Genomic DNA, 16,425 nt, shown 5'->3' on the forward strand with positions numbered 1-16,425 from the left:
ATCCGAGCAAGGGTAGCATTCCAGAGGGACATCAGGGACTGTAACGTTCTGTGCTTCACGGAAACATGGCTCACTGGAGAGACGCTATCCGAAGCGGTGCAGCCAACGGGTTTCTCCACGCATCGCGCCGACAGAAACAAACACCTTTCTGGTAAGAAGAGGGGTGGGGGTGTATGCCTTATGGCTAACGAGGCATAGTGCGATGAAAGAAACATACTGGAACTCAAATCCTTCTGTTCACCTGATTTAGAATTCCTCACAATCAAATATAGACCGCATTATCTACCAAGAGAATTCTCTTCGATTATAATCACAGCCGTATATATCCCCCCCCAAGCAGACACATCGATGGCCCTGAACGAACTTTATTTAACTCTTTGCAAACTGGAAACCATTTATCCGGAGGCTGCACTCATTGTTGTTGGGGATTTTAACAAGGCTAATCTGAAAACAAGACTCCCTAAATTTTATCGGCATATCGATTGCGCAACCAGGGGCGGAAAAACCTTGGATCACTGTTACTCTAACTTCCGCGACGCATATAAGGCCCTGCCCCGCCCCCTTTCGGAAAAGCTGACCACGACTCCATTTTGCTGATACCTGCCTACAGACAAAAGTTAAAAAAAGAAGCTCCCACGCTGAGGTCTGTCCAACGCTGGTCCGACCAAGCTGACTCCACACTCCAAGACTGCTTCCACCACGTGGACTGGGACATGTTTCGTATTGCGTCAAATAACAACATTGACGAATACGCTGATTCGGTGTGCGAGTTCATTAGAACTTGCGTTGAAGATATCGTTCCCATAGCAACGATTAAAACATTCCCTAACCAGAAACCTTGGATTGATGGCAGCATTCGCGTGAAACTGAAAGCGCGAACCACTGCTTTCAATCAGGGCAAGGTGTCTGGTAACATGACTGAATACAAACAATGCAGCTATTCCCTCCGTAAGGCTATCAAACAAGCTAAGCGTCAGTACAGAGACAAAGTAGAATCCCAATTCAACGGCTCAGACACAAGAGGCATGTGGCAGGGTCTACAGTCAATCACGGACTACAGGAAGAAATCCAGCCCAGTCACGGACCAGGATGTCTTGCTCCCAGGCAGACTAAATAACTTTTTTGCCCGCTTTGAGGACAATACAGTGCCACTGACACTGCCTGCAACGGAAAAATGCGGTCTCTCCTTCACTGCAGCCGAGGTGAGTAAAACATTTAAACGTGTTAACCCTCGCAAGGCTGCAGGCCCAGACGGCATCCCCAGCCGCGCCCTCAGAGCATGCGCAGACCAGCTGGCTGGTGTGTTTACGGACATATTCAATCAATCCCTATACCAGTCTGCTGTTCCCACATGCTTCAAGAGGGCCACCATTGTTCCTGTTCCCAAGAAAGCTAAGGTAACTGAGCTAAACGACTACCGCCCCGTAGCACTCACTTCCGTCATCATGAATTGCTTTGAGAGACTAGTCAAGGACCATATCACCTCCACCCTACCTGACACCCTAGATCCACTCCAATTTGCTTACCGCTCAAATAGGTCCACAGACGATGCAATCTCAACCAGACTGCACACTGCCCTAACCCATCTGGACAAGAGGAATACCTATGTGAGAATGCTGTTCATCGACTACAGCTCGGCATTCAACACCATAGTACCCTCCAAGCTCGTCATCAAGCTCGAGACCCTGGGTCTCGACCCCGCCCTGTGCAACTGGGTACTGGACTTCCTGACGGGCCGCCCCCAGGTGGTGAGGGTAGGTAACAACATCTCCTCCCCGCTAATCCTCAACACTGGGGCCCCACAAGGGTGCGTTCTGAGCCCTCTCCTGTACTCCCTGTTCACCCACGACTGCGTGGCCACGCACGCCTCCAACTCAATCATCAAGTTTGCGGACGACACAACAGTGGTAGGCTTGATTACCAACAACGACGAGACGGCCTACAGGGAGGAGGTGAGGGCCCTCGGATGTGGTGTCAGGAAAATAACCTCACACTCAACGTCAACAAAACTAAGGAGATGATTGTGGACTTCAGGAAACAGCAGAGGGAACACCCCCCTATCCACATCGATGGAACAGTAGTTGAGAGAGTAGCAAGTTTTAAGTTCCTCGGCATACACATCACAGACAAACTGAATTGGTCCACTCACACAGACAGCATCGTGAAGAAGGCGCAGCAGCGCCTCTTCAACCTCTGGAGGCTGAAGAAATTCGGCTTGTCACCAAAAGCACTCACAAACTTCTACAGATGCACAATCGAGACCATCCTGGCGGGCTGTATCACCGCCTGGTACAGCAACTGCTCCGCCCTCAACCGTAAGGCTCTCCAGAGGGTAGTGAGGTCTGCACAACGCATCACCGGGGGCAAACTACCTGCCCTCCAGGACACCTACACCACCACCCGATGTTACAGGAAGGCCATAAAGATCATCAAGGACATCAACCACCCGAGCCACTGCCTGTTCACCCCGCTATCATCCAGAAGGCAAGGTCAGTACAGGTGCATCAAAGCTGGGACCGAGAGACTGAAAAACAGCTTCTATCTCAAGGCCATCAGACTGTTAAACAGCCACCACTAACATTGAGTGGCTGCTGCCAACACACTGACACTGACTCAACTCCAGCCACTTTAATAATGGGAATTGATGGTAAATGATGTAAATATATCACTAGCCACTTTAAACAATGCTACCTTATATAATGTTACTTACCCTACATTATTCATCTCATATGCATACGTATATACTGTACTCTATATCATCGACTGCATCCTGTATACATGTATCACTAGCCACTTTAACTATGCCACTTTGTTTACATACTCATCTCATATGTATATACTGTACTCGATACTATCTACTGTATCTTGCCTATGCTGCTCTGTACCATCACTCATTCATATATCCTTATGTACATATTCTTTATCCCCTTACACTGTGTATAAGACAGTAGTTTAGGAATTGTTAGTTAGATTACTTGTTGGTTATTACTGCATTGTCGGAACTAGAAGCACAAGCATTTCACTACACTCGCATTAACATCTGCTAACCATGTGTATGTGACAAATAAAATTTGATTTGAGTAGTCCTAGCCTAGGAGTCTTAGAATTTAGTATCAGTCTGGCTCTTCCCTGAAATACAAACAAATTATTGCTCTGTTTTTGCAATTGTTTCACTCTCAAAATTGAATAACTAACCATTTTCAGTGAGGATTTCGAGCTAGCAGGCATCCAGGCTTATATAAACATGAGAAAAGCAATAATTATTAATCCTCCTGTCTCAGCTCTGTCGCCTGGCCTGCCTCCTCTACTTTAGCCCTCTCTCTGTCTGGCACAGTCCAGTCTTAGTCTGCAATCAGATTAGCAACTAGGCTTTCTGCATGGTTGGCTCTGGCTGGCTGGAGAGTCTGGGAAACCAAGAGATTTTCTGACATTCATTCCACTACACGGGTGTTAATCCTTCCCCCAACCCCCTCAACACATTGACACTAACTGACATACACACACTAAGAGGAACGTTCAGATGCACGCATAGACACACATAAACTGGTACATATTCTCTGAACCGTTCAACGTTGCAGAAACACACACACACACTGCATGCTCATTAAACTCTGAACCTGTTCGTTTCCAAAGTGTTGTCTATCAGACCACATTTAGACTCAGTCGCATAAACATCTAACTATGCCCTCCAGTAAACAACTGTCAGCATCAGGTGATGTTTAGATTTCAGTGCCGGGTAAATCCATTTGAATTCAATCACTTTTTGTCAGCGCCCCTTTTGATTTGAACGAAACATTCCCTACATATTTGCCCATTGTAGAAGTTATTTTTGGACCTGAATGCCAAAACATTAAAGTTGAACACGTTTGCATACCCCTGCATACCATGAGACATCCATGTCTTCATCACAGGAAAATATATAAACAGTTTAGTTTGATATCAAACTACTTCATAATTTCTTGAAAAAATGTAATGTAAAATAACAATAGTGAGGCTATATACAGTGAGTACCGGTCAATGTGCGGGGGCACCAGTTAGTCGAGGCAATTGAGGTAATATGTAAGTAGAGTTAAAGTGTCTGCAGAGGGATCTGAGTAACCCTTTGATTAGCTGTTCTTATGGCTTGGGGGTGAGAAGCCGGTAAGAAGCCTTTTGGACCTAGACTTGCCGTTCCGGTACTGCTTGCTGTACGATAGCAGAGAGAACAGTCTTTGACTAGAGTGGCTGGAGTCTTTTACCATTTTTAGGGCCTTCCTCTGACACGGCCTGGTATAGAGTTCTGTACAGCCCTGTCAATGAGAATGGGGGCGTGCTCGGTCCTCCTTTTCCTGTAGTCCACAATCATCTTCTTTGTCTTGATCACATTGAGGGAGAGGTTGTTGTCCTGGCACCACACGACCAAGTCTCTGACCTCCCTATAAGCTTTCTCATCGTTGTCGGTAATCAGGCCTACCAATGTTGTGTCATCAGCAAAGTTGATGATGGTGTTGGAGTCGTTCCTGGCCATGCAGTCATGAGTGAAAAGGGAGTACAGGAGGGGACTGAGCACACACTCGTGAGGGGCCCCTGTGTTGAGGATCAGCGTGGCTGATGTGTTGTTACCGACCCTTACCACTTGGGGGCGGCCGTCAGGAAGTCCAAGGATCCAGTTGCAGAGGGAGGTGTTTAGTCCCGGGGTCCTTAGCCTAGTGAGGGCACTATGGTGTTGAAGGCTGAGTTGTAGTCAATTAACAGCATTCTCACATAGGTGTTCCTTTTGTCCAGGTGGGAAAGGGCAGTGTGGAACGCAATAGAGAGCATCATCTGTGGATCTGTTCGGGTGGTATGCAAATTGGATTGGGTCTATGGTTTCTAGGATAATGGTGTTGATGTGCGCCCTGGCCAGCCTTTTAAAGCACTTCATGGTTTCAGACGTGAGTGCTACGGGTTGGTAGTCATTTAGGCAGGTTACCTTAAGTGTTCTTGGGTTCTTAACTGTACGTGCAGTCACTGTGGGGATGATGTCATCGATGCACTTACTGATGAAGCCAGTGACGGATGTGGTGTACTCCTCAATGCCATCGGGAGAATCTCGGAACATATTCCAGTCTGTGCTAGCAAAACAGTCCTGTAGCTTAGCATCTGCTTCATCTGACCACTTTCTTAGTGACTGAGGCACTGGTGCACATGTTGCACATTTAATATGCTGTTAAAACTGGTTTAAGTTTCCCTGCATTTAAGTCCACGGCCACTAGGAGCGCCGCCTCTGGATGAGCGTTTTCCTGTTTGCTTCTGCCTGAAAACAGCTCATTGTGTGCAGTCTTAGTACCGCACACTGACTCGTTAAAGAAAAAGTATTCCTCCGGTACGGGGTGAGTAATCGCTGTCCTGATATCTAGAAGCTCTTTTCGGTCATAAGACACGGTGGCAGTAACATTATGTACAAAATATTTGTAACTTAATGTGAAAAAACACACACAATGTTTTTGATTCAGATTCTCATTTCCTGCATGGTTCCAGCAACTATGGTGTGCAAATCAGTGCAGTATAGTTTGGCTCGGCTTAGTAGTGTAAAAGAGTATAGAGGTTCCTTTTGGAGGAGTTCAGCTTCTCGGGTTGCTGGGCATTTCCATAACAAATCAGTACAGTAATGGGGACACTGGACACTCCTATAAGTGTTATAATACATAGCTCAAAAAAGTAAAGGGAACACTAAAATAACACATCCTAGATCTGAATGAATGAAATATTCTTTATTCTTTACATAGTTGAATGTGCTGACAACAAAATCACACAAAAATGATCAATGGAAATCAAATTTATCAACCCATGGAGGTCTGGATTTGGAGTCACACTCAAAATTAAAGTGGAAAACCACACTACAGGCTGATCCAACTTTGATGTAATGTCCTTAAAACAAGTCAAAATGAGGCTCAGTAGTGTGTGTGGCCTCCACGTGCCTGTATGATCTCGCTACGACGCCTGGGCATGCTCCTAATGAGGCGCCAACTCCTGGACAGTCTGTGGTGCAACGTGGCGTTGGTGGATGGAGCAAGACATGATGTCCCAGATGTGCTCAATTGGATTCAGGTCTGGGGAACGGGCGGGCCAGTCCATAGTATCAATGCCTTCCTCTTGCAGGAACTGCTAACACACTCCAGCCACATGAGGTCTAGCATTGTCTTGCATTAGGAGGAACCCAGGGCCAACCGCACCAGCATATGGTCTCACAAGGGGTTTGAGGATCTCATCTCGGTACCTAATGTCAGTCAGGCTACCTCTGGCGAGCACATGGGCTGTGCGGCCCCCCAAAGAGATGCCACCCCACACCATGACTGACCCACCGCCAAACCGGTCATGCTGGAGGATGTTGCAGGCAGCAGAACTTTCTCCACTGTCTCCAGACTGTCAAGTCTGTCACATGTGCTCAGTGTGAACCTGCTTTCATCTGTGATGAGCACAGGGTGCCAGTGGCGAATTTGCCACTCTCTCTGGCAAATGAAAAACGTCCTGGACGGTGTTGGGCTGAAAGCACAACCCCCACCTGTGGACGTCGGGCCCTCATGGAGTCTGTTTCTGACTGTTTGAGCAGACACATGCACATTTGTGGCCTGCTGGAGGTCATTTTGCAGGGCTCTGGCAGTGCTCCTCCTGCTCCTCCTTGCACAAAGGCGGAGGTAGCGGTCCTGCTGCTGGGTTGTTGCCCTCCTACGGCCTCCTCCACATCTCCTGATGTACTGGCCTGTCTCCTGATAGCGCCTCCATGCTCTGGACACTACGCTGACAGACACAGCAAACCTTTTTGCCACAGCTCGCATTGATGTGCCATCCTGGATGAGCTGCACTACCTGAGCCACTTGTGTGGGTTGTAGACTCCGTCTCATGCTACCACTAGTGTGAAAGCACCGCCAGCATTCAAAAGTGACCAAAACATCAGCCAGGAAGCATAGGAACTGAGAAGTGGTCTGTGGTCACCACCTGCAGAACCACTCCTTTATTGGGGGTGTCTTGCTAATTGCCTATAATTTCCACCTGTTGTCTATTCCATTTGCACAACAGCATGTGAAATTTATTGTCAGTGTTGCTTCCTAAGTGGACAGTTTGATTTCACAGAAGTGTGATTGACTTGGAGTTACATTGTGTTGTTCCCTTTAGTTTTTTGAGCAGTGTGTAAATGTGTGTCCAACCCACATTTTAAGAGTCAATTTGTAGATTCTAATTCAAATCATTGTCCCTTGCATGGAGCTGACTATCAAGAGAAACACAAACGAAAACACAATAACAAGAGCTGAATGCTTGTGAAGCTGTCAACAAGTAGTGTGGGGAATAGCAATCAGATGCAAATGGAGTGTTGTTAAGGGAGAGCCTGCATGTGCCTTTTTGTTTGTTTTACACTTATAGTGTGGTGGATACAGAAGCTCACACAGAGCAGGTGTTGTGTGTATATATTTGTGTGGTGTTTATGTGTGAATATTGAAGCCCTGTGTGTGTGGCCTGCTATGATTCTAGATGAGAGATCTAGGGGCCAGCACAATGTGTCAAACATATATTAAGGCATTCACTCAGCTGCCCACAGCCTCAATGACAAGGACGACCCACATGGCACATGTTATTTATCTATCTATCAATCAATCACATTTATTTATAAAGCCCTTTTTACATCAGCCGATGTCACAAAGTGCTATACAGAAACCCAGCCTAAAAATCCAAACAGCGAGCAATGCAGATGTAGAAGCAAGTGTGGTAGAGCGAGTCGAAAACAGCAGGTCCGGGACAAGGTAGCACGTCCGGTGAACAGGTCAGGGTTCCATAGCCACAGGCAGAACAGTAGACTACTGGAGCAGCAGCACAACCAGGTGGACTGGGGACAGCAAGGAATCATCGGGCCAGGTAGTCCTGAGGCATGGTGCTAGGGCTCAGGTCCTCCGAGAGAAGAGAGAAAGAGCGAGCCTTACAGGGAGCATACTTAAATTCACATAGGACACCGGATAAGACAGGGGAAATACTCCAGATATAACAGACTGATCCTAGCCCCCGACACACAAACTGTTGCAGCATAAATATTGGCGGCTGAGATGGGAGGGGTCAGGAGACACTGTGGCCCCGTCCGACGATACCCCCGGACAGGGCCAACCAGGCAGGATATAACCCCACCCGCTTTGCCAATTCACAGCCCCCACATCATTACTAACCATCTCAGACACATACAGTTGAAGTCGGAAGTTTACATACACCTTAGCCAAATACATTTAAACTCAGTTTTTCTCAATTCCTGACATTTGACGAATTGCAAAAATCGCTGAAGTTGGAGACTTTTATCTCCCTCACCAACTTCAAACATCTGCTATCTGAGCAGCTAACCGATCGCTGCAGCTGTACATAGTCCATCGGTAAATAGCCCACCCAATTTACCTACCTCATCCCCATACTGTTTATATTTATTTACTTTTCTGCTCTTTTGCACACCAATATCTCTACCTGTACATGACCATCTGATCATTTATCACTCCAGTGTTAATCTGCAAAATTGTAATTATTCGCCTACCTCCTCATGCCTTTTGCACACAATGTATATAGACTTTTTTTTCTTCTGTGTTATTGACTTGTTAATTGTTTACTCCATGTGTAACTCTGTGTTGTCTGTTCACACTGCTATGCTTTATCTTGGCCAGGTCGCAGTTGTAAATGAGAACTTGTTCTCAACTAGCCTACCTGGTTAAATAAAGGTTAAATAAAAAATGTAATCCTAGTAAAAAATTCCATGTCCTTAGGTCTGTTAGGATCACCACTTCATTTTAAGAATATGAAATGTCAGAATAATAGTAGAGAGAGTGATTTATTTCAGCTTTTATTTATTTCATTACATTCCCAGTGGGTCAGAAGTTTACATACACTCAATTAGTATTTGGTAGCATTGCCTTCAAATTGTTTAACTTGGGTCAAACGTTTTGGGTAGCCTTCCACAAGCTTCCCACAACAAGTTTGGTGAATTTTGGCCTATTCCTCCTGACTGAGCTGGTGTAACTGAGTCAGGTTTGTAAGGCCTCCATGCTCGCACACGCTTTTTCAGTTCTGCCCACTCATTTTCTATAGGATTGAGGTCAGGGCTTTGTGATGGCCACTCCAATACGTTGCCTTTGTTGTCCTTAAGCCAGTTTGCCACAACTTTGGAATTATGATTGGGGTCATTGTCCATTTGGAAGACCCATTTGCAACCAAGCTTTAACTTCCTGACTGATGTCTTGAGGTGTTGCTTTAATATATCGACATCATTTTCCTACCTCATGTCGCCATCTATTTTGTGAAGTGCACCAGTCTCTCTTGCAGCAAAGCAGCCTCACAACATGATGCTGCCACCCCTGTGCTTCACGGTTGGGATGGTAATCAAATGGCTACACGGACTATTTGCATTGTGTGCCTCCCCCCTCTCTGTTCATCATATATGCATAGTCACTTTAACCATATCTACATGTACATATTACCTCAATCAGCCTGACTAACCGGTGTCTGTATGTAGCCTCGCTACTGTATATAGTCTGTCTTTTTACTGTTTTTTTTTTGTTTTTTTACCTTCCTATTGTTCACCTTATACCTTTTTTGCACTATTGGTTAGAGCCTGTAAGTAAGCATTTCACTGTAAGGTCACCTGTTGTATTCGGCGCACATGACAAATAAACTTTTATTTGATTTGGTCATTATGGCCAAACAGTTGTATTTTTGTTTCATCAGACCAGACCAAAAAGTGCGATCTTTTGATTTTCCCATGATGTCAAGCAAAGAGGCACTGAGTTTGAAGGTAGGCCTTGAAATACATCCACAGGTAGACCTCCAATTGACTCAAATGATGATCAGAAGCTTCTAAAGCCATGGTTTCATTTTCACCAAGCCTCTGTGGCAGACCGCCAAGGCATTGTCAGCAGAGACCTTAACCCCATCGGTGCCAGCGTCCCCCGACATCCAGACAGTTGGTCCGCAGATGTTGCCGAACAGTTGGTCTCCTTTGTCCACAGAATTAGACCCTTTTCACACTATTGTGCCATCCCAAACTGAATTGGTTCGGATATTTTCTTTTCACAGTGTCAGCAACCAGCAACCACGATGAATGCCCAGGTCGCAATTGTAAATGAGAACTTGTTCTCAACTTGCCTACCTGGTTAAATAAAGGTGAAATAAAAATTAAATAAATAAAATGCGTAATCAGGCCGGCTCAGTACAGCTTGGTTGGACTCCGCTCTGTTCGACTCAGTAGTGTGAAAAGTCCTTTGAAGACCTGATACAGATTGCATGTATACACCGCTTAATATTTTACCCCCTTTCGTACACAACCAAAGTGTGCACCCCACTTAGGGGACAACGACTGCCCCTTCTCATTGAAGCCACAAAGTTCAAGGCCGACCGCAGTACTGCAGGGATTGTTTGCAGAAAACAGGATCCCTCAAATTTGGAAGACAATCATGGTACCAATAATTACTTATATTACACCAGTTGAATGTCCTTGAACATGTTTAAAAATTGCACACAGAAAAAGTTATTTGGGTAATTTAGTTGCTAATGGCAGCCTGCAGTAACCATTTGGCCTTCACCTTGAGATACTCAATGAAAGGGCGCAGCACTGAGCTAGCTCAAACTGAGCATGTTATGTCTACATAAATCTCCCAGGCCATCTTAAGAAACTTCCTGGCCTTCAAATGCACTATTGGGTTTTCACATAGGAACAAATGGTGTCACGTGATCGATGGCTTTGTCCATTCATATATACAGAGTCATTGAGCCCACCAGCCCGGCATCCATCTTTGTGATTCACATTGGTGGCCATTTTGAGTCAGACTGCTTCCACCATATATCGGCCAGTCAATAACAATGTGTCCCTCCCCCCTCCCATTCTGTCTCCCCAGATAATGTTTAAAGCCAATGCGAAATATTCTCCGGAGCTTAACAAATACAGGTAAGTGGAATTCTGCTGAGTCAGTATCTGGGTTAGTCTAACTGTGTTTTTGATGGGTGGGTCGAGGGACAAAGAAGGAGAGAGGATGTAGGGCAGGAGGGCATCAAATCTCCAATAACCCAAATCAAAGCTGGTGTATAATAGAAGGGATGTTTTTTGGTGAAAAAGAAATAAGAGTTGAAATGCAATGGTTGTTTGAAGCGACACACAACAGTTAAGTCTTATGTGGGACCTTGTCAAACCCCCTCGAAACCTCCCAAAATCTGTTACTAAAATTGAAAAAATGTAGATGCATTGCAGTTGCTACCGTTTCTGCCAATTGCAAATCACTCTATGGGACTAACATAACATTCTAATACATTCTCACTAGAATGGGATCTTTCAAACCTTTGGTGCCAACATGGCTCTCGTTCAGATACTCCAAGCCCTAGATACAAAACCAAGTTGGCCAAGCTCTGTGTGTACAGTATCTATGACTCTGGCTTCTACTGTATGACTGAAGGGTATTATTGTAGATACATTGGAACAGAGTGCCCGATAACCTTGATGAAATCTAATTATGCCCCCTGAGCTTCGTCTAAGCTGTCTCCACCCTGGCCTTTTTGATGTGGACGTCGAAGGTGGGGTCCAAATTTCTGGACTAATAAGCACTTTGATCAGCCGATTTAATGTCTGATGCGGAGTGAAAAGCTGTGAGCTCAAATCCCCAAATCCACCACACAAACTCCTTCCCCCCTTTCCATCCCAGTACTCTGCAATCCCCTGCCTCACTCACTCACTCACTCACACGACGGCACACACACCCACTCTAATACACACACACTAATACACAAATACACGCACACATCCTGCAAGGGGGGAGCGTCTAAAGGAAGAGTGGAGAAGAGTTAGGAGATAAAGAGAGAGGGGGAACTGTGAAGATTGAGTGAGCCAGTGCAGTAGGATGGGTTTGGGGTATTTCAAGCTTATGGTCAATTTATTGTTGTGTAGAATTATTGTAATTTTGTGTGTAAAGGGCTCTAAATAAAAAACATTAATTGATCGTGCTGGTGTTCCCAAAATCGATTGAAATACAGCCTGTATTAATTGTAGCTACTTCTAAAGCATCTGCTGTGCCCTAGAAATTCATATGTGTATCCCTGTCAATACATTAGCTTATTATAAAAAGCTAAAATGTTGGTATAAATAAATACCTGTCATTGAAATAAAAATAATTTGTGGAATATTAGGTTTCTACATTAACTAAAAGCACTTTTTATATTGAGGTGTGTTGCATTGAAAAATGTACACTGTCTATAAGAGCGTCATGTTTGTGATGACGACATGCAAGACTGAAGAAGGCAGTTAACCCACCGTTCCTAGGTCATTGTTGAAAATAAGAATTTGTTCTTAACTGACTTACCTCGTAAAATAAATAAGTAAATAATAAAGTAAAAAATACATCTCTCCTGAAGAAGTTATCCCTTCCTTTATTTCTGTCCCTTCAAGTGTTTAGATATACTGATGAAGTTACCAGGTTGTTAGCAAGCTAGCTAATCAGGAAACCAAACATGACTAAACAAGTTGTAAAACAAATGTGCCCTGCATGTAGTTTTATGACCACGACAGGATAAAAAAAAAACTATTTCCCCGGTAATATGGGTCAGATATTTTGAACTCTTTGGTGTGACACTAACGAATCTACGATCAGGAAACAATGCTACAAGGAAGTCTTACCAGTACAACAATTAAATATTTTGTCGTACCACCTATAATTGTGTTTTTTTGCACAGGGTGCCCATTCGCTTGGCGTTCATCTTTTCCAGCCTTTTCTTCCTCGTGGTGAACCTAACATGCGCCATGCTGGTGCAGGGTGGCATTGGGGGCGACGTGGGCGAGGCAGAGGTGAGGCAGGTGGTGCTGGCCCGGGTGCTGGTCAATGACAGTCTCTTCGTACTCTGCGCCATCTCGCTGGCCGTGTGCATTTTCAAGATCGCCAAGATGTCCTCTGCCAACGTCTACCTCGAGTCCAAGGTACTGGACCGTCCTCAATCAGTCATTTTGTCCCATCAACAAATTAACTAATACATAATTTAATCAGTCAACCAATCAGCCACTTAACCAATCAACCAACTAACAAATCAGTCACTTAACCAATCAATTATTTATTAAACGTTTAATCTTTATCAAATTGGGTTTGCAAGCAGGGATTTAATACTAGCAACTGTGAAAGTTGTTGATTTTGTAGCTTGGTAGATAGACAATAAGTATCTGATTGGTATTGAACCGTGTCCTGTTTGTTCATGCCGTTACCCCATACATGCATACAGTGCTTTCAGAAAGTATTAATACCCCTGGATTTATTCCGTATTGTGTTACAGCCTCAATTCAAAATTGATTAAATAGATTTCTTTCTTACCCATCTACACACAATATCCCATAATGACAAAGTGAAAATATTTTTAGAAATGTTTCCTAATTTATTGAAAATGACATACAGTAATAACACATTTACATAGTGTCTTCAGAAAGTATTCAAACCCCTTGACTTATTCCACATTTTTTGTGTTACAGCCTGAATTCAAAATGGATTAAGCATATATTTTTGTCACCCTTCACACAATACCCCATTATGACGAATTGAAAACATGTTTTTAGAAATCTTTGCAAATTTTTGGAAAATGAAATGCATAGATATCACAATTACAAAGGTATTTCTAAGTTAGTACTTTGCAGAAGCACCTTTGGCGGTGATTACAGCTGTGAGTCCTTTTGGGCAAGTCTTTAAGAGCTTTGCACACCTAGAGTGTACAATATTTGGCCAATATTGCTTCTTGATCATTGCTAGTCAGCCAATTTCAAGACTTAGACTTCAAGCCATAGATTTTCAAGTACTCAGTGATGTGTTTGCTAATTTATTCTCTCTGGCAACTGAGTTAATAAGGATGCCTGTATCTTTGTAGTGACTGGGTGCATCCAAAGCCTAATTAATAACTTTTCCATGCCCAAAGGGATATTCAGGATCTGTCTTTTACACATCTACCAGTCGTGCCCTTCTTTGCGAAGCTTTGAAAAACCTCAGTGGTCTTTGTGCTTGAATCTGTGCTTGAAATTCACTACTCGATAGCGGGACCTTACAGATAATTGTGTGTGGGGTACAGAGATGGGGTAGTTATTAAAAAATCATGTTGACCACTATTATTGAACACCGAATGAGTCATGCAACTTATGTGATTTGTTAAGCAAATATTTACTTCTGAACTTATTTAGGCTTGCCATAACAAAGGGGTTGAATACTTATTGACTTAAGACATTTCAGCTTATTAATTTGTAAAAATGTTGAAAAACATAATTACACTTTGATGTTATGGGGTGTGTAGGCCAGTGACACAAAATCTTTTTAATTTTTTTAATTTTTTTAATTCAGGCTGTAACACAACAAAATATGGGAAAAAGTCCAGGGGTGTGAATACTTTCTGAAGGCAGTGGGGTCTGAAATTATTGACACCATTGATAAAGATGAGCAAAAATGACTGTATAAAATAAATAATTCAAATAATGAGCTATATTATATGCAAAACAAATGGGGTTCTAGTAATACAATTGCTCAGAGAAATATATTTTGTTTAACAAGTAATATAAAACAAACATTTAAAAAAGATAGTGGTCAAAATTTTTGAAACCCTGAGCTTTTTTCGAAAATGTTTTATGAGTTGGAGAACACATTGGTAGGGATCTTAGACCATTCCTCCATCCTTTCAGATCCTTGAAATAATTTGTCTGTGCTTATAGATTGCCCTATTCAAATCAAACCTCAGGAATGATACTTTTTCACTTTTTTTATTATTCTGTGTGATTCAGTTTGATTTAAAGAATGAATTGATGCATTTGTTACATAAACACAATTTTCCATTCTAAATGAAAAACTGCTGCTGATGGAGCTCAAGCTGCGCCTCTGAGCTGGATCTGTCTGAGCGTGTGTGGGTGGGTAACTCACCAATATCAGATTAGAGGGGGGATAATGTAGCCTATGTTTTTTGTTTCCTGACTTTGATTCTGTGTTTTAGCTAGTGATGTATCAATACTTGCCGTTTACAAATTTGCTATGACGTAGCCTATGTGTGTATAGCACAACTTTGGATATCACCGCCATCTCAAAATCAAATGGTGTTGAAGTTTTTACGTAATGATCTTATCTTTTCCTCTCACTTTGGCCATGCAGTGTTTGATTTGATTTGGATCTCTTTTAGTCCTCATTTGGACTAATCTTCCAAGAGTCCTAGTCCTAGCAGTGTGCCTCGCAAAAGTGATTGCTGTCTTCATTATAAAATTAGCAACTTTACCCTGTATATCTAAAAATGACCATACATACAGTGCATTCAGAAAGTATTCAGACCCCTTCACTTTTTCTACATTTGTTACGTTACAGCCTTATTCTAAAAAATTTTTAGTAAAAAGCACATGACAGCCTGCTTGGTGTTTGCCAAAAGGCACCTAAAGGACTCTGACTATGAGAAACAAGATTCTTTGGTCTGATGAAACCTAGATGGAACTCTTTGGCCTGAATGCCAAGCGTCACATCTGGAGGAAACCTGACACAGTCCCAATGGTGAAGCAGGGTGTTGGCAGGATCATGCTGTGGGGATTTTTTCAGTGGCAGGGACTGAGAGACTAGTCCCTGTTAGGTGACCTAAACTGGGATATGCGTAAAACCCCGGCCATCCTACAATCTAAGCTTGATGCCCTCAATCTCACACAAACTATCAAGGAACCAAGTACAACCCTAAATCCGTGAACGCGAGCACCCTCATAGAAATCATCCTGACCAACATGCCCTCTAAATACACCTCTGCTGTCTTCAACCAGGATCTCAGCGGTCACTGCCTCATTGCCTGCGTCCGTAATGAGTCCCCGGTCAAACGACCACCCCTCATCACTGTCAAACGTTCCCTAAAACACTTAGGCGAGCAGGCCTTTCTAATCGACCTGGCCCGGCTATCCTGGAAGGATATTGACCTCATTCCGTCAGTAGAGGATGCCTGGTTATTCTTTAAAAGTGGTTTCCTCACCGTCTTAAATAAGCATGCCCCATTCAAAAAATGTTGCACTAAGAACAGATATAGCCCTTGGTTCACTCCAGACTTGACTGCCCTTGACCAGCACAAAAACATCCTGTGGCGTACTACATTAGCATCGAATTTCCCCCGCGATATGCAACTTTTCAGTGAAGTTAGGAAACCAATATACACAGGCAGTTAGGAAAGCAAAGTCCAGCTTTTTCAAACAGAAATTTGCATCCTGCATGGCCAGCCGTAGAAAAATGCTTATTGAAATTCTCGATTACCGTATATTTATCGGTGGTGACAGTGTTTCCTAGCCTCAGTGCAGTGGGCAGCTGGGAGGAGGTGCTCTTATTCTCCATGGACTTTAGTGTCCCAGAACTTCTTGGCGTTTGTGCTACAGGATGCAAATGTCAGTTTGAAAAAGCTAGAATTTGCCTTGGACACTGTGTTAACTTACCT

The 16,425-nt window shown here is 43.7% G+C and overlaps 1 protein-coding gene across 3 annotated transcripts in view; it reads left to right on the top strand.

Moving 5' to 3' along the window:
* LOC135526128 (G protein-coupled receptor 137Ba-like) overlaps positions 1-16,425 on the top strand; it is a 70,549-nt gene that overhangs the window by 19,464 nt on the left and 34,660 nt on the right. For all 3 annotated transcript variants that reach the window (XM_064954245.1, XM_064954246.1, XM_064954247.1), the window contains exons 2-3: positions 10,875-10,924; positions 12,697-12,937. In XM_064954245.1, the coding sequence (XP_064810317.1) occupies positions 10,875-10,924; positions 12,697-12,937 (291 nt within the window). The remainder of the gene's footprint in view (positions 1-10,874; positions 10,925-12,696; positions 12,938-16,425) is intronic.

This window comes from Oncorhynchus masou, chromosome 32, assembly GCF_036934945.1.
Source record: "Oncorhynchus masou masou isolate Uvic2021 chromosome 32, UVic_Omas_1.1, whole genome shotgun sequence".
In the NCBI taxonomy this organism is placed as follows: Eukaryota; Metazoa; Chordata; class Actinopteri; order Salmoniformes; family Salmonidae; genus Oncorhynchus; species Oncorhynchus masou.